The 23509-nt window shown below is 38.0% G+C and overlaps 1 protein-coding gene across 1 annotated transcript in view; it reads right to left on the minus strand.

Annotated features, from left to right (window-relative positions):
* Positions 1 to 451: 451 nt before the first annotated feature.
* LOC115214460 (nucleoprotein TPR) overlaps positions 452 to 23509 on the minus strand; it is a 136549-nt gene continuing 113491 nt past the window's right edge. The window contains exons 32-39 of the mRNA XM_029783658.2: positions 18501 to 18578; positions 16798 to 17018; positions 14180 to 14327; positions 11207 to 11344; positions 3428 to 3612; positions 2867 to 2929; positions 1632 to 1664; positions 452 to 542 (exon numbers count right to left, since the gene is read on the minus strand). Of these exons, the coding sequence (XP_029639518.1) occupies positions 497 to 542; positions 1632 to 1664; positions 2867 to 2929; positions 3428 to 3612; positions 11207 to 11344; positions 14180 to 14327; positions 16798 to 17018; positions 18501 to 18578 (912 nt within the window). The 3' untranslated portion in view covers positions 452 to 496. The remainder of the gene's footprint in view (positions 543 to 1631; positions 1665 to 2866; positions 2930 to 3427; positions 3613 to 11206; positions 11345 to 14179; positions 14328 to 16797; positions 17019 to 18500; positions 18579 to 23509) is intronic.

A 23509-nucleotide genomic window follows, 5' to 3' on the forward strand; every position in this document is an offset into this window, starting at 1 on the left:
ATATATATATATATATATACACATATATACACATATATATATAACATATATATATATACATATATACATACATACATATAATATATACACATATATATATATACATATATACATATATATACACATATATATATATACATATATACATATATATACACATATATATATATACATATATACATATATATATATATATATATATATATATACATATATACACATATATATATATATATACATATATATACATATGCCTGACAGGCTGCTTTCAGCGTCTGTCTACCAAATCCACTCACAGAGCTTTGGCCAGCCAGAATCCATAGTAGAAGACACTTGCCCAAGGTACCATGCAGTGGGACTGAACCCAGAACCATGTGGTAGGGAAGCAAGCTTCTTACCACACAGCCACGTCTGCACCCATATATGCCTAAACTATTTCAAATGTTTTTCTCAAATGAATGGGAACTAAATGGAAAAAAAAAAATATTTATTAAACTTACTCTTTCTTTCCAACTTCTACTTTAGCAGCATTTAGATCTCGCCTAAACAAGAGGAAAATTAGAAAATTATTTTTAAAAAAATTACAGTAATTTATCCATAAATTCTGAATTTCATTTAAATTGTTGAAAGATTTGAAAAAAATGCTTCAACATCACAATTTAAATACTCTTGTTTATGAATCTAACACCTTTCTGCAAATGCAACAAAACAAAAGTTATTTTATATGAATCTGACAAATTCAGAAAAATTCCTTTGGAATATTCTATCATTGAAATTAGACATTTCCCTAATTGCAACAATATTTATGTATTTTCAAAAGAGATTTAAAAGGTAATGGCTACAACCAGGAACCAAAAGCTTAGATTGAACACTATTATGTTAATCACTGATATTATTAATAATAATATGAAAAGCAGTAGCAACAAATACTAACAAATATGATTTCTTTATCTTAAATGAATGATGAATAATGGAGCTTTCCTTAATGGTTTATATTGTACAGTAACTGCCAGAAGTAACAACAAAACACTTCATTAAATATTGGGTTGTCCAGAAAGTATGTGCCGATTTTTAAAGGAAAGAAAAAGGTCAATAAATACTTGCCATTACATTTTTAATCAACCAAATATGAACCATTTTGTTGCACAATGTGTCTCCAACTTTAACTTGAAAATACCCTCTTTCCAGAATTGCAGTGGTTTCATGGCAAAGAATTCATCAAGGTATCTTTTTACGTCATCCAAGGAATTGAAATTTTTACTATTAAGACTATTCTGTAGAGACCTGAATAAGTGGAAATCCGAGGGAGCAACATCTGGTGAATATGGAGGGTGGGGTAACACATCCCAGCCGAGCTGCAGCAATTTTTGTCTGGCTCCCAAAGCATCAAGTGCTAAAAATGAACTTTCTAATCTTTCATTTTAAAGGGTTACAGAATTAACACAGGTTATAGGAACATAAACCTTCTTTCACGAAAAGATAGCTTAAACTGTGCTTTAAATGGAGGTGTAGTCAAATCCTATTTTATGGACTAAAATAAGTTGAAAGGTAAGCTACTATAAATCAGCACGAACTTTCCAGACAACCCATTATAATAATCAAAAGAAATTCATTAAGCTCTGACAACTTACATCATACTTGCATTAAGCCGGGAAAGTTCAGCTCTATAAAATATAAAATAGTAGGTAAAAAACATGTAGAACTGTAAAATTTGTCAAATTAAACTAAGCAATGGATAGAGCAAAAAAAATATAGTTCATCTAACTTAGCTGGAAAATAGCTTCAGCTACTTTCTCAAGTATATGTTATTTGGTGGTGGTAGATCTCTCTTGTTAGACAATAAGGATCCCGTTGTTTGATCAAATTAATCACCTGCTCCTGAGTGTAAATGCTGACAAATGCACAGCTACATGCACCTTTACCCTAATTCTTAAGCAAAATCAGCAGGACTGTACCTTTTGAATTACACCTGGCCAATGAACTTCTACACGGTTTCAGTTTACCCAATTTCACTCACAAAGTATGGGTTGACCTGCAGCTATAGAAAATGACATTTCCCTAACATGTCAATAAGCAGGATTAAATCCAAGACATTGTGGTTACAAAGTGAACTTCTTAACCACTCAGCCATACCACATCTACGTGTCATATAGCCTCTCATTTACCAAGTATTTGAAAGCTGAGGCCAGCTAACAAAACATCCACCAAAATCAAGAAAATTCACTCACTCTTACAATGAGTCATGTGACGTTATTTAAAGCGAAGTATGTCAGCTGAATTTATATCAGTTTGGAGTCTTTTCATGTCAAACCACCTTTATTTCTTTGCTATTATCTTTGATCAGCTGGATGTTAAACGATGATGATGATGATATTTCCATGAGGGCAAATCAGATTTTGTTTCGTAATGAGTTTGTTTGATGGGATAGGGTAGTACTCATCATTATTGTAAGCACATGTTGAATAACTGAAGGGAAAAGTGGGGCAGGAGAGAAATGAGAGTCCGATTAGAATACTTGTAACAGGGTGAACTCCATCATGAGGTGCTGATGTTTGTTAAAAATGCCAGTTTAGAGCAGAATTACTTATCAGCCTATTAAATAAATGAGAGTGCTATTGTGGCACCATGTTTAAGGCAGCAATATTAACATTCTTTTTGATCTAATCTACCTAACTGTATATAGGAACTACAGAAAATAATTAGCTAGCAATGCTTCACTCAAATCTTCTCTGGTGTCTAGTAAGAAACCATCAAACATTTAGCATCTTGAAAACTTTGAAACTTAAAATGCCAGCACTTTGTAATACTTCAAAGTAACTCAGATTTGTTACACATGAATTTTATCCCCTGGATCATTTCCACTTACTTCTTCTTCATGTTTTCTTCATTAAGAACCATCATCTGCTTCTTCAAATCCTCACGCTCTTGTCTAAAGTCAAAAACAGAAAGATTTTTATTTGCATTTACATTTCATTTTCATTATTCATTTACATATGTTACAGCCAATCCCTTGTGTTATTCTACATATCAATTGATTGCCAAAAACAACATTCATACTATTTTCTTTTCATTCATTCAAGGAAATGTGATTTTTCTTTGTTTTTATACAAAGGACAGGCTTTATGATTTACAAGAAACAGTTAAAAAATTGTGAAAACACTTCAGTTATACCCACTTTCTTGTTGGCTCTAGTCCTTTTTTATCACTTAACAATCAAAGTAATGTTAATTGTTAGGTGATAAAAAAAGGACTAGAGCCAACAAGAAAGTGGGTGAAAAGAAGACAATGAACAAGTTGAGAAACCGAGAGAGAGAGAGAGAGAGAGAGAGAGAGAGAGGGAGGGAGGGAGAGAAGGACAGAAAGAGTGAAAGACAAAGAAATCTGTGTTGGCTCAATATAATATTTACATATTTACACTAATACTTACACAATCTTGCGGTGTTCTTCAGGATCAGACTTGTTACATTGCTCAATAAGTCGATTTGTTCGAGCTTTCCATCTCTCAACTTCTCCACTCAGGTTATTTTTCTCAGTTGCCAAGTTTTCTTTCTGGTAAGTTAATTCTCGCAAATTTAACAGCAATGGATCGATATCTTCTTCTAATTTCTTAACCTGATTTCAAGATATACACCATGAGATATATATATGTATGTATGCATGTATATACATACACCCCAAGTACACACACATCAAAACTAACAGCACTCTATACACTAGGATATACAGAAGTAAAAATATTAGTGACTCAGAAATAAATGAAAATTACTCAACAAAAGAGCAAAAGCTACTTGTTTCAAATCACAAAAGTACAGAAAATATTTTGCAGTTTTTCACTATGCTATGAGACCTGTGCATGCCTCACACCTTGATATGTGTAGACAGAAACTGTAAGAAGACTGTGTGCGCGTGCGCATGTGTGTTATTGCCCATTTAAAATTCATATTCCATGCTGGTACAAGCAAAACAGTTTGACAGCATACATGATGGCTCCATGGGATGCATCATGCTCCAATGTCAGCTTTGGTATAACTTCTATGACTAGATGCTTTTTCTAATGCCAGCTGCTTTACAGAATGCACTGGGTGCATTTTTATGGCACCAGCTGTTCGGAGGTTGTCATGCATCTTGTAAACCTAAAATTTCCTTGACAGGGTGGGGATACAGTAGGGAGGAAGGCATCTTTATGTTGGGAGATGAAGGGTTAAAGTATGTGAAAATTCAGCAAAAACCAAAGTTTAAAAGTAAGACAAATGAAAATATATGAAAACAAATTTTCTGAATTTTTTCTAGAGAACACATTCTCGATGGTAAATGGCGAGTTTGACGTTTATATGTAGTATACAGGCTGTCCACTATTAGTGGTCATTCCTCTAAATTTCGTATGTATAAAATTTTTAATCTTCGGATTTTTTTAAAATATGCTAGGCCACTGGTTTTAATTTGATTAATAGCAATTTCTACCCTTATATAATTTTAAATAAATTTTAAAAAATGTTCTCTAGCCGGTAAATTAACTGCTGTAGTTTATTAACTGCAGAATAATTTCCGATCTCAGCACACCAAAGTGAAGGTATTTGAAAAATACACATAAATATAATTTGTGGAGCTTTATACATGCCGGATTTCGGTTGAGCGCCCTGTATCTAGTTCTGGAAGTTGTATTTCATAAACGACAGACTACGCTGACGATCTTGCAGATGTTTACATATATGTGAATACTAACAAGTGAAACTAATTAGTACGTAGGTAATCGTTTTCTATTTTCGTATATTTTCATTTGTCTTATTTTTAAACTTTGGTTTTTGCTGAATCTTTTCTTGACAACACATTCTTCGTGGTAAATAGCAAATTTAACGTTTATATCTAGCATACAGGCTGTCCACTATTAGTGGTCATTCCTCTAAATTTTGTATGTACGTATATATATATATATATATATGTGTGTGTGTGTGTATATACATATATATATATACATTTATATACGTATATATACCTATACATTTATAGAGACTTAGTAATTTTAATATTTCTATTATTGAAAACAAGTGGATGTATTCCACTGAAACTAGGTAAATAGAAACCTTCGAACAGAGACGTCAGTGGCGACACCTGCTAGGTCTGACTACGCTACATTGACAAGGGGCAAATACCCTGAAACGCGTCTGTAGCTGTCGGACTGGCAGTGTGAAGCGGCTGACCTCCCTTGTTCGAAGGTTATAATGGATACAGATTGTGTGTATCAATAGCTATCTTAAGGCGGTGGCCTCATGGAGCTAATCAGCGGCAGCGTTTATTCTTATATCTATAAGAATTGCCATATTAATATGGCGATAACAATTAATTTCCAGTAATGCTGCCGTAATCTCTTTTATAGAGACTTAGTAATTTTAATATTTCTATTATATATATATATATATATATATATACATACATATACATATATATATACATACATATACATACATATACATTTATATATATATACATACATATATATACATACATATACATTTATATACATATATATACATATATATACATATATATACATATATATATATATACATATACATTTATATACATATATATACATATATATATATACATATATATATATATATACACATGTACATTTATATACATATATATACATATATATATATATACACATATATATATATATACATACATGTACATTTATATACATATATATATACATACATATATACATACATGTACATTATATACATATATATATACATACATATATATATATAATATATATATATATATATATATAATATATATATATATATATATACACATATATATATATATATATATATATACATATATACACATCACACCACTCTCTGTCCCTTTACTTCACTCTCTGGTACCTCTATCCCGCCCTCTCTCTCCCTCTCCATTTTATCTCTCCGCCTTTCTTCTCCCTGCTCCCCCTAAGGTCCATCTCCTTGTCTCTCTTTTCCTTCCTGTCCCTCTACTTTCCCTCTACCACGCCTCTACCCCTGCTGACCTGCCATTCTTTCTCTCTTCTCTCAGGACAATCCCCTCGTCTCTCTCTCTCTCTCTCTCTCTACCCCCCCCCCCGCTCATCAGCCACCAGCTTTTCTCCTTTCTCCTCTCCCTCTCAGGTCAACCATCTTATCTTTCCTTCTCTCTCTGTTCCTATATTTCACTCTCACTGTATCTCTGGCGAAAATGTCAGGAAACTGGTCTGCGAGGGAGTTGCAATTGTTCGTCCGAAGGTGACTCGCCGAACAATATCATTGCAGCGGCGCTAAAGAGCAATGGTTTTTCGAGGACCACCGCCCACATAGAGCAAAAGAAACGAGAATTTCTCCGTTCATACACTCTAATCAGGCAACACATGGACACTCTGGACATCATCCTAGGAGGTGACTGCACCAGGGAAGGCCAAAAGGATGAAGAAAACATCCAGGACCCAACAAAAGACACAACCAAGAAACCTAGAACAAAGGGAAACGATGGCACATGTCCAGCTCCCAACACGACTGAAGACCAAAGAGGTGTGATGGCCGCAAAAAAAGGAAAGCACCCTAAAATTGATAGGAAACAAGAGGTAAAAGACAAGAAAATTAAAACTAAAACAAACACTGTTCAGAAAAAACAAAAGAACCCCAGCAAGAACTAAAAGGTCAAAGGCAGAAACATCTGCAAATTCTACCTGAAGGGGGACTGATGGTACGGTGTCGAAGGTGCAAACTGTCGCTTTTCACATCAGAAGCCCTACCAAAAACCACACGGGCACGAGACAAAAATCCCTCCCTTGGCTAGAACAAAAAGATAAAGAAAAAGGAAAATATAAAAGAGGGAAAATAGTGCACTGACCACTCCTGAAAGACGATATGAGGATGTAGTGCGCAGTAACACAACAAATGGCCAGCTTCACCCAGATTTGAGAAGGGCAGCAGCTGAACAGCAATCTTTTTTGTGCATGGCACAAAAAATTGTTCAGCAGCTGACCTGGCTACAAGCACAAAGCTGGAACTACCACCACATAAGGCCACCACCAACAGATGCAGGATGGCCACCACAGACACCAACACACACACCACAAAAATATTTCTACTGAACGTAGGAGGGCTGCTGCGCAGAAACTGTAAAAGGAAAATCTTATTCCTGAGAGACCTTGTGACATGCAATCAAGCTATATGCATGGCACTCACAGAAACGCATCTTGGACCCGATATAGGGGATACAGAAATACACATGCCGCAATATGCAGTCATATGCTCAGATAGAAAAGGAAGGAGCCATGGTGGAGTTGCAATGTACATCCGAGATGAACTCACGCCCCAGGTCCTGTTGTCATATTCAAACTCAGTGTGTGACACTCAAATTGTACACATAAGACAACTGAATATCGTCATATGCACTACATATCGCCCACCAGATGCCCCAAATCACTAACAAAAATAGGAGAAGTCCTCACCAACCTTGAACAACACAACAGTGTATGCTTCATGGGTGACTTTAACTTCCCCAATGTGGAATGGCTTGGGGGGCAGATGCTCTCAGGGATGACACACCATCAGCAGGCACAGGCAGAGTCCCTGCTCCATCTCACAAATGCCTCTTTCATGGAGCAAATAGATCTGCAACCAACAAGGGCAGATAATATACTGGATCTCTGCTTCACAAACAATATGGATATTATCCATAATGTTAAAGTGATACTGACAATGATCTCGGATCACAACATAATAGAGCTGTCTATGTATGGACCAAAAGCCCCCATAGACGCACAGCCTATACGAAGCATCCACCATCTCTCCAACTTAAACTTTCATAAAGCAAACTGGAAGTTGATTGAGAAACAGATCCTCAAACGGGATCGGCCTAAATGTCTCTCCACACCGGACATTAACATGAAACACAAACACTTCATGTCCATAATACAAGCCATATGTGACAAATATGTCCCAGTGTGCAGGGCCAGCACACACAAAAACAGGATCCCTAGAGAAAGGAAGATTCTTATGAGACGACGGACAAGGATTGCGAACCGCCTGAGCAAGCACACCAAAAGCGGTGAGAAGTCTCGGCTCGAGAGAATGCTAATGGAAATTGAGAAAAGTCTGCGTCAGTCCCATGAAAAGGAGAGAGCAGATAAAGAAGCTTGGGTAATAGAAAATATAAAATCAAACCCTAAAGCTTTCTTTAAGTTTGCCAAAGAGACAGCCACAGTGCACCAGAGAATAGGACCTCTCTTCCAAAAAGATGGCTCTCTCACAGGAAATCCCACGAGTATAAATGAAATACTGAACGAACAATTCCAAAGTGTGTTCACTACACCTCTAGGACACAGGCAAGTAAACAACCCAGAAGAATTCTTTGCCACTTTACCTGCAGCCAAAGAGGCAAAAATTGAGTACATCAACATTGAAGATGATGATATCACACTAACCATAGATGAGATTGACACAAACTCAGCTGCTGGACCTGATGGATTCCCAGCGATCCTTCTCAAATTGTGCAAACGAGCCCTTGCAAAACTGCTACAGCTTCTTTTTCAGAGCTTTCTTGCAAGTGGTAAGCTCCCAGTCAAATTGAAAGAGGGGGTAATATGCCTTATCCATAAGGGAGGTAGCAGATCAGATGCTAAAATTATAGGCCTATCTCTCTGACCTCACACATCAGCAAAGTCATGAAACGAATAGTCCGCAAGAAACTAATCATGTTCCTTGAGTAAAATGACTTGCAGTCTGACACCCAGCATGGATTTCGACCAGGTAGAAGCTGCCTAACACAGCTCCTGCAACACTATGACTGGGTGTTGAAACAGCTACTAAATGTGTTGTGGATGTAATATATCTCGACTTTGCAAAAGCCTTTGATAATGTCGACCACGGTATGATCTGTCACAAACTGCGTGGTCTCGGCATAAGCAGAAAGCATGGAGAGTGGCTGCACAACTTCCCAAAAGATAGAAGGCAGACAGTTGTGGCCAATGGAGCCACCTCCAAGGAAACACAAATAACAAGCGGTGTTCCACAGGGCAGTCTTGCGGCCACTGCTGTTCATAGTGGCCCTTTCAGACATGCCTTCAGTTGTTAAGATGGCCACCCTTGCTAGCTATGCAGATGAAACAAAAGTCTCCCACACAACACAAAACCCTGGAAATATTGCACATCTGCAACAGGAGTTGGATACAATTACAGGTGGGCTGAGGACAACAACATGCAGTTTAGTGCAGGTAAGTTCCAGGCTCTGCACTACCGGCACACCAAGGTAAACAACATGCAGACTGGATACACTGGCCTGGGAAGAATTGTAATTTCTGAGTCAAAATCAGTGTGTGACCTGGGCATTGACATGAGCAATGATGCCTCTCTCCAAGTGCATATTACTAATTTGGTGATAAAATGCAGACGGCTAGTTGGATGGATTCTCCGAACTTTCAGAACAAGAGAGAAGGAGACACTGATGGTCCTTTGGAAAACTTTTGTCCTCAGTTGCTTGAACTACTGCTCCCAAGTATGGTTACCACACAATATAAAGCTAACAGCAAAACTCAAAGCAATTCAAGAAGCTACACTAAGAAGACATGTATATAGACATGTACACATACATATACACACACACACATATATATGTGTGTGTGTGTTTATATCATCATCGTTTAACGTCTGCTTTCCATGCTAACATGGTTTGGACGATCTGAATGAGGACTGGCAAATCAGATGGCTGCACCAGGTTTGAATCTGATCTGGTAGAGTTTCTACAGCTGGATACCCTTCCTAACATCAAGCACTCCAAGAGTGTAGTGGGTGCTTTTACCTGCCACCAGCATGAGGGCCAGTCAGGCAGTACTGGCAACAGCCACACTCAAATGGTGATTTTCATGTGCCACCTGCACAGAAGCCAGTCTAGCGGCACTGGCAATGACCTCGTTCAAATGTTTTTTCATGTGCCACAAGCAGAAGTGCCAGTAAGGCAACGCTGGTAATGATCACACTCGCATGGTACTTTTTACGTGCCACCAGCACGGAAGCCACCCGAACGTATAGAGAAATATATACATATATACAGATACACGTCTGCGCACACGCACACAAATCCACCTACAGGGCTTCCATTGGTCAGATGCTCAAATAGAAGACACTTTCCCAAGGTACCATACAATAAAACTGAACCTGAAATTCCGTGGTTGGAAGTCAAACTTGTTAATCAAACAGCTGTGCCTAGGATTGTCACCCCTATTTATACTCATGAAATTACCCCTATAAGGTAATTTCATGAGTATAAGAGTAGAGTGACAGATGGTTAGAGAAGTAGTAAGTGATGTGTGTTTGAATGGTAAATATTAGTATGAAGGGAGGAGGCAATGAGAGCAGTAATATCATAAATCTGTAGGGAGGTGAACATTGACAAAGATAGAGGCTAGAGTTACATGAAAGTGTCTATAATGTGTGGTGGGTGACGGGAGGATACAAAGGTGAAGAAACAGCACTGATGGCAGATATGAGATTATGTTGAGAATGATAGCAGGTAGGAGCAACTTATAGAAGAATGATGGAGGGATGCGAATTAGGATGATGATATGTGGGGCATTGCTTGACATGCACAGATTGGGTGCAAGATCCAGCATATACAGGCTTAAGCATAATGCTTTTAGGACATTGCTTTCACTGATGGACAGGTCTTCTTGAACACAGTGAATTGTTAATCATCTCTGTCCTTTGTTATGTGCTACATGAGATTCAACATCTTGAGATCAGCTTTCATTACTTCATCCCATGTCTTCCTGAATCTCCCTTTTCCATAAGTTTCATATACTTAAAGCAATTAGCACATCTGTATACAGTTGTCCTTATCCATACGTATCACATTGCTAAACTATCAGTCTTCTCTTATGCATGTTACATCTGATTCCTCTTATGTCTAACTTTTCTCAATACATTTGCACTTTGTTGTGCATGCACATTAATAGAAGACAACATCTGCTTATTCAGGTAATCTGGGGCTAAACAACAATTTCTACTCCAATGACATGTGGTTTGCAGTGTTTTGACATTACACGTGAGGACCCATTACAGTGACGACCTATTAGAGTGATAACCCATTATGGCAAGGTTCCATTACACAGTAATGATCCACCCATGCAAATACTTAGTACTAATATAAAAGTTGATGCAATAGCAAAACCAGTACTAACCTTAAAAGTTAATTCTTTCACCTGCTGTTCCAGTCTTTCTTTCTCTTGTCTCAGCATTGCATTACTTTCAGTAAACACATTCAAATTCTCTACTTTACGCATTAGATCGGCATGTTGTGCGGCTGAGTGTACATTGACCTAAAAATGTTAAGACAGAAACAAACAGAATCTTTTAAATTCCCAAAACATTTATCCTAAAGTAAAAAGGAAAATATTAAAATAGTAAAGGGGCAGAACGAAGAGTTTCAAATGATGTATGAAATACTTCTCTCTACCATCCAAAGATGACTGAAAAAAAGAAAAGAAGAAAATCCCAATGAAAATACTCAACTACCTAAGTGCCAACAAAAAAAATCTATGCTGGCTTAACCAATGTTCACCACAATCAATTTGGGGTTTCTCGTCCTCTTCATAGCAATATTTGCCAGTTGTCACCAACTATAGAATCCACATTGCACACAGAATTGTTATCTCCAGATATAGACTTCAGGATAAGTGGTATACCTTGTCCACAGCTATGCTATACAAGCAATGAAATCTAGCTCCAAGATCTTTGACACTGCTGGTTTCACCTTCATTACTCAAAGTCCCAACATTGATATCAGATCATTTTAATTGTCTTCAGTTTGTGAGTCTCTTAGAGAACCATTAGAATCCATAAAAATTTAATTTACTTCATATAATTAGCATAATTTTAACTCCTTTCAAGCAGGCTATGCACACAGGAAGCACTGGACTCTGCCATTTTTAAATATTCATATCAAGTTGTTGGATCAAGTAAGGAAAGTCACAGAGAGGGTCAGTTTAGACGCGATACAGTTTGGGTTTGTACCAGAGAAAAGCAACACTGATACTATATTTCTGGTAAGACAGCTGCAAGAGAAATACCTAGCCAAAGATAAACCTCTGTACCTGGCTTTTGTTGACATGGAGAAAGCCTTTGACAGGGTCCCTCAATCCCTTATCTGGTGGTCAATGGGGAAACTACAGATAGATGAATGGTTAGTGAGAGCTGTACAAGCCATGTACTGGGAGGCTGTCAGTAAGATGAGGGTTGGCAATGAGCATAGTGAAAAATTATAGGTAGGGGACTACCAAGGATCAGTCCTCAACCCCCTCTTATTCATCATAGTACTCCAGGCAACAACAGAGGAATTCAAGACAGGATGCCCCTGGGAACTTCTCTATGATGATGACCTTGCTCTAATAGCTGAGTCACTATCAGAACTAGAGGAAAAGTTTCAGATGTGGAAACAAGGTCTAGAATCAAAGGGCCTTAGAGTCAATCTAGCAAAAACCAGTCTTAATAAGTGAGAAGGCAGACAAATCACAAATCCTTTCAGATAGAAGATGGCCCTGCTCAATCTGTAGAAAATATCAGAGGAAGGCTAACTGGGAAGATAGTTTTTGTGTGTGGCAAATGCTGGGGGGCAATAGACACTGAAAATGTGCAGAAAACAGTTTCCATCACAAGCCAGGTGGAAAAACTAGAATAGTTGATAGCTTCCGTTACCTAGGTGACCAAGTCAGTAGCAGGGGTGGATGCTCTGAGAGTGTAGCTGCTACAATACGAATAGCCTGGGAAAAGTTCAGAGAGCTTCTACCTCTGCTGGTGACAAAGGGCCTGTCACTCATAGTAAAAGGTAGACTGTATGACTTACGTGTGTGAACAGCCATGTTACATGGCAGTGAAAAATGGGCCGTGACAGCTGAGGACATATGTAAGCTTGCAAGAAATGAAGCTAGTATGCTTCGTTGATGTGTATAGTCAGTGTGCATACACTGACATTAAACAGAGTGAGCGATCTGAGAGAAAATTTAAACATAAGAAGCATCAGATGTGGCTGCAAGAGAGACGACTGCGCTGGTATGGTTATATGTTGCATATGGATGAGGACAGCTGTGTGAAGTGTCACACCCTAGTAGTAGAGGGAACCTGTGGAAGAGGTAGACCCGGGAAGACCTGGGATGAGGTGGTGAAGCATGACCTTCAAAGGCTGGACCTCACAGTGGTGATGACAAGTGACTGAGACCATTCGAGATATGCTGTTCTTGAGAAAACCCAGCAAGCCAAGTGAGACTGTAACCATGGCTTATGCCAGTGCAGCATAACCAGCCCATTTAAGAGTACCTTTCAAACATTGGGCAATAAACTGTGCTTGCAAAGATTTGTTGAGTCAAATGAAGTCATTGTTATGGCCGATGCCAGTACCATCTGATTAGTGCCTGTTCCACTGGCATGTTAAAAGTACCAATCGAGCATGGTCGATGCCAGTGCCACCTGGCACTCAGCTGTAGAAACCTTGGCAGATCAGATTGGATCAGACATTAAATGACGATGATGATGATGATAAAGAAACTACTTGAGTGTTCCATATAATAACCAAGTCACTATTGCAACTTGGTTTGAAACAATTCTAGTTGTGAAACATGAACCCTGAAAGCATCCTGCAATGGAGGTATTCCAAGCTTGTCTATTTTTCAACAGCAAGAAAACACAAACATGATTGAATACCAAGAAAATATTATTAAGTCACACTCCACTTATTCATGAGTATCACTTAGCTAAAGCTCCCAAAATCACTCCAATTGTTGAGTATCACTATCCGCAACCACCTCTCCTGAATATTGCTAAGACTGCTTCCACATGGCTGGCCCTTCTCTTCAGAACCCGAAGATACTTCAACATCCAACAGTTATAGAAACTCTACAAAGATCAGGTAAGGTCCATCTGTCATCTAATAACAGTGCTAGCAATCTCCAATGAATATAAAAGCATAAGTTTTAACCCTAGTTTCGAAGAATAACTTGTGCTTTGCCATCACAACCAATAGAGGATGTGCATTGTTGTGATAGCTAAAATGTCAATATTCCAAGAGAGTGACTAAATTTTTTGAGAATAACAGAGAAAGGAAAGACGTTTATGTGTGTGTGCATGTGTTAGAAGGACTGAAGACCTGACTGTATTGTTACCTGTGAATGTTCCCTTTCTTCAGAAAGATTCTTACAGGTCTCTTCATACTGTTTCTGGAGACTTTCAAGACGCTGCTTCATACGCAACACTTCAGCCTCAGCAACTTCGACACGAGCAACAGAAATTTCTTTTTCCTTCCGCAAAAATCTGGGAAAATAACATAAGTAGACTTTACTATGCTCAGATTACATAAAACAGGATTATCCACCAACTTCAATATATAAAATTGGATTAACAATAAATAAGATTGACAGTACCTTGGTATATAAAGCAATTAAGAGAATAAAAACAGGGAAAGCCCCCGGCCCATCTGGAATCACTGCAGAGATGCTCAAAACTAGAATTGTTTTAAAACCAAGTTGCAATAGCCTAGTCACTCGTATAGTTAACCAGGAGATACACGAAGGAGTCATACCCAATGACTGGTGTAGCAGCACTATAGTCAACTGCTATAAAGGAAAAGGTGACGCTTTAGGTACAAATAATTACAGTGGTATCAAGTTGTTAGATCAGGTAATGAAGGTCACAGAGAGGGTCATAGCCCAACTAAATAGAGAGAGAGTCAGTTTAGATGAGATGCAGGGAAAAGCACCACTGATGCTATATTTCTGGTAAGACAGCTGCAGGAGAAATATCTAGCCTAATATAAACCTCTGTACCTGGCTTTTGTTGGCATGGAAAAAGCCTTTGACAGGGTACCCCGACCCCTCATCTGGTGGTCAATGAGGAAACTAGGGACAGATGAATGGTTAGTAAGAGCTGTGCAAGCTGTCAGTAAGGTGAGAGTTGGCAAAGAATACACTGAAGAATTCCGGGTGGAGGTAGGGATCCACCAAAATTCAGTCCTCAGCCCCCTCCTACTTATCATAGTCCTCCAGGCAACAACAGAGGAATTCAAGACAGGATGCCCCAGGGAGCTCCTCTATGCTGACGACCTTGCTCTAATCGCTGAGTCACTATCAGAACTCGAGAAGTTTCGGGTGTGGAAACAAGGATTAGAATCAAAGGGCCTTAGAGTCAATGTAGCTAAAACCAAAGTCCTAATAAGTAGGAAGGCAGGCAAACCACAAATCCCTTCAGGTAGAAAGTCCTGCTCGATCTGTAGTAGAGGCGTAAGTAGAAACTCTATAAGATGTACTCAGTGTAAGCTATGGACACATAAGAGGTGCTCTTACCTCTGCTGGTGACAAAGGGCCTCTCACTCAGAGTAAAAGGTAAACTATATTACACGTGTGTATGAACAGCCATGCTACATGGCAGTGAAACATGGGCCGTGACTGCTGAGGACATGCGTAAGCTTGCAAGGAATGAAGCCAGTATGATCCGATGGATGTGTATTGTAAGCGTGCATACTTGACAGAGTGTAAGTACCTTGAGAGAAAAGTTGGACCTAAGAAGCATCAGATGTGGTGTGCAAGAGAGATGACTGCACTGGTATGGTCATGTGGCGAGAATGGATGAGGACAGCTGTGTGAAAAAGTGCCACACCCTAGCTGTTGAGGAAACCTGTGGAAGAGGTAGACTCAGGAAGACCTGGGATGAGGTGGTGAAGCATGACCTTCGAACTTTAGGCCTCACTGAGGAAATGACTAGTGACTGAGAGTTTTGGAAATATGCTGCGCTTGAGAAGACCCGGCAAGCCAAATGAAACCATAACCTCGAGGCCTGTGCCAGGGACGTAACCAGCCCACTTATGCGTACCCTTTCCTTCATTGGACACTAAACTCTCCTTGCGAAGACCTGTTGAGGCAAGTGAAATCGAAATCAAATTCGATGACTGGCATGCGTGCTAGTAGGGAGCACCGTACGAGCGTGGTCGTTGACAGAGTGGCTACCCAGCTTCCGTGCCAGTGGCACATAAAAGGCACCATTCAAGTGTGATCGTTACCAGTGTCGCCTTATTGGCACTTGTGCTCAGTGTTAGTAGGGTGCTAAGAGCACCATCCGAGCGTGATCGTTGCCAGAGCGGCTAACTGGCTTCCGTGCTGGTGGCATGTAAAAGGCACCATCTGAGCATTATCGTTACCAGTGTTGCCTTACTGGCACTTGAAAAAACATTCAAGCGAGGTCGTTACCAGTACCGCCTGACTGGTCCCTGTGCCGGAGGCATGTAAAGGCACCCACGCCATTCTCGGAGTGGTTGGCGTTAGGAAGGGCATCCAGCTGTAGAAACTCTGCCAGATCAAGATTGGAGCCTGGCGCAGCCATCTGGTTCGCCAGCCCTCAGTCATATTGTCCAACCAGTGCTAGCATGGAAAGCGGACATTAAACGATGATGACTAAACTTTGATTGTATAAAATCAAGTTCTTACAAACTGTGAAACATAAATTTAAATTACTATAAATATAATGTATAAAATTGCTTATCAGTGAATATAACATACAAATTTAGGTTTCCACTGTGTTATATAAATCCACATTACCATTAGACAATATATAAATTGAGTTACCACTAATAACTATGTGTTTGAAAAGTTCACTTCCCAACCACAGAATTTCAAGTTCAGCCCCACTGCACAGCATCTTGGGTAAATGAGAGGAGAATTGTAGAGAAGAATTTTGAAAACGCATAAATGAGTAGAATAAAAACAAAAATTGTAGAATAATTATCACAAACCTGATGACCTCAAGGAGTTGTTCAGACGACTTTTCTTTCTCCTCCAGAGAAGTATTAAGGACACTGGAAGCCTCAGCTGACTTTTGAATATGAGCTACTTGCACAGATAACTGTGCAAGTTGTTCATGTAAAATATTATTTTGGTGAACAAGATCATTGCAACGTCCTTCAATTTGGTTCATTTCACTCTTCAATATTCTTTCTTGTTCAGCCCATGATGCCTTGAATGGGGGGAAAAAAACCCAAAAAGCTATTATGATCATTTCCACTAATGCTAACAGAGTAGAACATGAACTTTGTTTAAAAATTATAAAGCCCATACCACCACTGATGATACGTTTGTTTGATTTTATTGATTTAGATGTTATATCAGATAAATGATGAACCTATTTCTAACTTGTTTCAGTCATCAGACTGTGAGCTATGCTGGGACACCGGCTCGAAATTTTTTTATTCTATTAGTCACTTTTGTTGGACAACTAAGGTACAGGGATGCAAACACACCAATACTGGTTGACAAGTGGCAGTGGTGGGGACACAAAGACACACGATGATTGGATTCTTTCAGTTTCCGTCTACCAAATCCACTCACAAGACTTTGGTCGGTCTGAGGCTATAGTGGAAGATACTTGTAGAAGGTGCTACATAGTGGGATTGAACCCATTTCCACATGGCCACACCTGTGGCTATATTGAAAAATTTCCAAAAACTTTATGCATCAGATGTTCCACTGTTTGGTTAGTTAACTATGGCATATTCACAGAGGTTACAAGTCTAGTAATATAATTTTGTTTTTCTGAATACATGCTGAAAGAGAGAGAGCTAAACTTACACATAATATATTTAATGTATTACTACTATTATTGATTAGGTCATTTTATTTTGTTTGAGTACTCTATTGAATTGTTATGATACAGCGACTTTGTATAGCATACAGACTAAGTCTGCTTTTTGTTAGGTTATTTTCCAGAAAAGATTCTATCAAAAAACAGATGCTAGCAAGCATAGTTCTGTTGCTTATATTGTTGAACTATCAATACTAACTAAATTAAACGTTTCACCAATTTATATTACTATAAACAGGAAATAAACTAATGATTGTTCAAACAGATAGTTGCAGTATTCCTCTTTGTGATATTGTTTCCATGTGTGGTCTTGTATCCATATTCCCACTAGCAGAGGGAGAGAAAGAGAAACAAAGTTACTTAATGTTAACATTCATGTTTATGAATCCCACCATAGTATTAATATTTATTTAGATTTACTTGCTTATTCTTTTCTTTACTGTTTTGTTCACCTTTTTTGCCAAATGCAACTTTGTTAATTTATACACTTAACCTTTCGTTCCAACCCACCTACCAAATTTTGGTTAATATTACCAAACTAAAATTTCAGCACAGATCTTGTTAGTACATTTGTGAAAACTTGTGGTGTCACTATTGTAAGCAATTGAGTTACACTGTCCACCATTACTGTACACAATATTAAAGAGCTGTGTACTTTTGGAGATTTTTTCCCCACTTTGACTTCTTTTTAATAAATGGTGTTCCAAAAATCACATTAATATTGTGTGAAACATATAAGGGGTATATTTCGGTTAGAAATATAGTAACAAAAGGGTTGAAAAACAAATATCAAGAAAACTATCAACACATGGAAATTATACAAAAGAATTTTTATGAAAATAACAAAAGAAAGCTTACTTTTGCCTCATTCAATGTTTTTAAGTTTTGCTCTCCCTCTTTTTTGGCAGTTTCTAATTTATTTGTAAAATCTGCTGACTGTAAATATATAAAGGTTTAACATTATAAACAGAAAAATGAGACAGAATCTGGAGTATAACCACATATTTTTCCTAGTCCTCTTTTGCAATTATTTTCCACTAGAAACATATAGCATTTTCTTTCACTTAGTTATTATTCATTTGCATTACATACTCATATCGATGCAATCAACACTCCTGCACATAACAGCTGATGTCTAATAAGTTGTTATAAGCAAATCATTGGTAGCGATACTAATTAAAGAAGATAATACCAATCTGTTATAGTTACAAATCTGAGTAGATTTGTGACTATAGCAAATGAGAGCTACTTAGTTAAGGAGTTTGCTTCCCCAACACCATGACAATTTAGCAGTTCAGCTAAAAAGAGACCAATTGTATATGTACCGGGCTTAAAAGATTAGCACCAGGGGGTCAATTTGTTTGCCTAAACCCTGCAAAGTGGTCCCCAGCATGACAGCAAGCCAATGATTGAGATAGGGTTGATTTGTTTGCCTAAACCCACCAAGCAGCATAATGACTGTAACAAGTAAAAAAAGATACTAAATGTACAAACATATTTATGTAAAAAGGTCCTTCAGCTTTTACTAGTTTCAGGGATTGGACTGTGGCCATGCTGGGACATCTGCTGGAAGGGTTTAGTCAAACAAATCAACCCCAGTACTTATTTTTCATAGAACTTTAAGTTATAACGACATAAACAAACCAACATCAGTTGTCCAGCAGTGGTCACACACACACACACAACAGACATCTTTCAGTTTTGACCTACCAAATGCACTCACACCGCTATGGCTAACCTGGGGCTGTAGTAGAAGTCAGTGGAACTGAACCTAGAACCATGTGATTGGGAAGCAAACTGCATACCATACAGCCATTCGTGTGCCTATATAGATACAGCTTCATATTAAGGGATGAGAGGCCTGAACTATAAGAGGTGGGAGTGTCAGTGCAGATTCTTGTAAAAGATCTGCATGACTATTCAAATCTAGTAGGGGGGAAAAAAAAGAGAAAATGACAGTAGGATATGTAAGAGATAGACGGTTCCATAAGGCACAAGGTGAGTTGAATCAGTTTGCAAGACTGTATGGGAAGGAGAATGATGGGATGTGCAGGCAGACTTAAGAGTGGATGAACAAGGAGCCACAAGTTGGGGGAGATAAAGGGATGCAGAAAAGTGAAGTGTGGTGGGGAATGCAGCAGGAGCAATAAAGATGATACAATTGTCAGTGGGGTGAGGACAAGGGAGGGATAACTAAGCAAGTTTATTGTAAAGTGAATAACTAAGATTTGTTAAAATGGGGAAAAGAGTACTTTGGTGGTGTTAGGTTAACATAAAATTCTAGAAATAATAGAAAATGTAATTGTCTCTCATTTTCTTGGAAAGTTTACAACACATACTAATGACAGCTGTAATATTTCCATTATTTTTCTTTTAAAGTACTCTACACATACTTTTCCAATGCTGGAATAAGCTGATATGGGACCCTTGGTTTTTTTTTCTTTGTTTTTTTTTGTGGTGGTGCAGTAAAATTTATGGAAAACACTTACCATAGTAGATTGGTAGTATTTCCCACATCAATAATTGTTACTGTTGTTCTTTAGCCCTAGGTCAAGCTTGAACAAGTAAATCTAGAGTGAAAACTGCTCCAATCATTACCATCTGACCAGTTTTGTATATCAGGGGCAATACTGTCTAAAGTGTCATTTCTATTTTAGACAGTAGGATGTGGTCTGTAGGAGATTTGAATGTTAACACAGTGATACTGAAGCGAAGTTTAAACTAAGAACTAAATAGTCCAATATATCTATAACTATAAAAGAGAGTTTACATGTGTGTGTATGTGTACGTATGTTCCTTATGCACTCCAAAAGCAAGCTGCCAATTTTGACATATGGGGTATCAAAAAATTCAGTACTATTTCCACTACCAGCTCAGCTTTATTTTCAATGACATATTTCTATTTACAAAAATTTTTAATTGTAACCTTTTTCCGTAACTCAACTATCGTAAGCATTTTATATGACAACGATGAGATCACATTTTCTATATGGGTGTGTACCTTAAAAGATATCCATCATTACAACACACACCTTCACTCTCTCTCGCACACATACACACACGTCCATTTCTTATACACGTACATACATCTTATTTTTACCGAATGAACAAGTGAAACACAGAATGAGGAAAAGACAAAGAGACAAGAGAAAGAAAGAGACAGAAAACAAGCTTCTATAGGAGAAGTTGAAAGATGGATAGTGAGTGAAAGACAGATGCCGATGTTTCATACCCTCTGGATGTTCTATAGTTGAAAGTGAAAGAAAGCCAGCACAAAATTGATACTGTATGTTCTATAGGTGAAGGTGAAAGAAAGCGGCACAAAGAGGAAAGCGGAAGAGAAGGGGACGCTAAGAACCCCAGAAACAAGGTCATGTCATACAATTTTAAGGTCATTTTCACTTTTGTCCCATGTTTCACGCATGTGTAGAATTAGGCATTATCTTTCTCTTTCAATTTCTCATTATAATGTACGGAGACATTCTGCTGTTGACATATTACAACTTCACTACATTTCCTTCTTTTGGAATTAAGAAAGGTATGTAAAAATAACTTCCTTTGGTGCGCACACACACACACAGAGTCAAAGTTCTGTATGAATTATGTTATTTTTTGCTGTGTGCTAAATTACACCTCAAATCCTATGGAAATTATCTTTTCCTATTCTGTCATTCTTGTTTGTGAGGAGCGTATTTCAAAACCTGATCTTTCATTTAAACTTACAAGGAAGTTATCTCAGAAACCATGTCCTTTACCTGTTGTTTCTAGCTTGTCTGAGATGACATTTGCGTACTCACCATCAACTTATTTCTTTCCTTAATTTACTCACATTCCTATATGTTTCCCATACAGGAGATTTGCATTTTGCCCAAAAGTGAGTAGCCGATGAGTGGCTGGGGTGAGGGAAGGGGCATTCAGTATTTCTTTCAGAAAATTTAAAGTTTCAAAAGCAAATTATATTTCCTACACCTCTGTACTTTTCCATGTGCATAAAAAAACAAAATTCGAAAAACAGTTTAAAATTAGGAAATTTTGGTGAGGAGTGGGGAAATTATAATTCTGAAAACAAGATTTCTGGCCAAAATCGTATTAACCCCATTTTATTCCATGAAACAGTACATAGTTTGTGATCCTTCTTAAGAACATAAATCACTTGCATGCAAATTGCACCCCTCCCCACTTCACTTCTGGACAAATAATAACATCCATTACACCAGTGATCCACTCCACTCTATATCAGCTAACAGAATGCATTACGCTTATCAAGACAGAGCATAGCCAAATCATTCAGTTTACCGCTTCTCAAAATAATGGTATACAAATTGATATATGCATTTTCACCCCATCTTTTCGTTACTAAAAAATCAAAATATACAATGCACAACTTCAAATTGCTATGTCTTCCATCTTATATGTTCCTTAATTGTTTGCTCTTTTCAGTCATACCACCAAAACAAAGACATTCTCATTTATCTCCACAAACAAGGGCTGCAAAGAAAACTACTATTTGCGGTCAAGAAAACTCACTTCAGCAATATGCGTAATATTTGAAAACAATCACCGACGGCGGAACTTCTGCTCTAAACTACCCATATCGCCTGGGATGAATACATGATGACACAGTAGAAGACCAAGATTGGTCACTTAGGGATATTAGAAACAGTGCTGCTGTTATGGAGAAGGGGCTTAACTGTTATCCTCACAGGGGATTTCCGTTGAACATTACCAGTCATACCATGGAGTACGCGAGCAGTCAACATCTATGTGTGTCTGATTTTTTCACCTCTGTGGAGGTTTATTTGTCAGCTTTCATCAAGCAACAATATATGAGCTCATCTCTACAACTGAGGGATTCTTTCATCAACTTACACTAATTGGAAATGGTGCTTTAGCGTTGAATAACACCCTGCAACAGCATGTATTGCAATGTGGGCACTTGGTGTCTACACTGGCTGAGCTTAAGGGAAAGGTATTTCCCACATTACAAGACAACTTCAAAAACATAGCGTGGTTTGCAGAGAGAGCTATTTTAGCACCTCAGAATGAAAGTGTTGATAAAGTAAACCATGAACTCCTCCACATTCTACCTGGAAATGCTTCAACGTTTGTCTCCTTTGATACTACCATCGATGAACATGCCACTGTTGACTATCCAGTTGAATTTCTCAACTCTCTACAACCCACAGAACTGCCACTGCATTAGTTTTTCCTAAAGAAAAGTGCACCAAGGAATTTCAACCACGACTATACAATAGTACATAATTGACTGTAACTACAATGACAAGTCATGTCCTACAAGCAACCATTATTACCTGCTGTCATTGAGGAGAGATCACATACATTCCATGCATGCCCCTTATTCATTCAAATGTGTCGTTATAATTCAAGCTCCTCCAGTTCCCAGTACAATTCTGCTTTGCTATGACAATCAACAAAGCCCAGGGTCATACTTTAAAAATTGTGGGTCTCAATTTACAAATACCCTGCTTTTCTCATGGACAACTATATGTCGTATGCTCTTGAGTTAGCAGTGCAGATGACTAGTATATTTATTCTATCAACACTAGGCTTACACAAAACATAGTTTACCCAGAAGCATTGTCGGCTTCACTGAAATGTACAGTCTGCCCAAACATTTAGAGATGATGATTTTCATAATGAAGCAGCTTTCTTTCTATGTACCTTACTTTCTGCAATATGGATACCTCTACGTCCTTATACAGCATCCAATCCTTTAAATCTGTAAATCTAGGGGCAATATTAGAATTTCCTTCTAATTTAAGCTACCATTCTACATGTTTTTGGTGTCAACAATTTTAACATTGTTCATCACAAAATGACTGAAAAACATGTTTACAAAGAAGTGT

Source organism: Octopus sinensis, linkage group LG7 (assembly GCF_006345805.1).
Source record: "Octopus sinensis linkage group LG7, ASM634580v1, whole genome shotgun sequence".
Classification (NCBI taxonomy): Eukaryota; Metazoa; Mollusca; class Cephalopoda; order Octopoda; family Octopodidae; genus Octopus; species Octopus sinensis.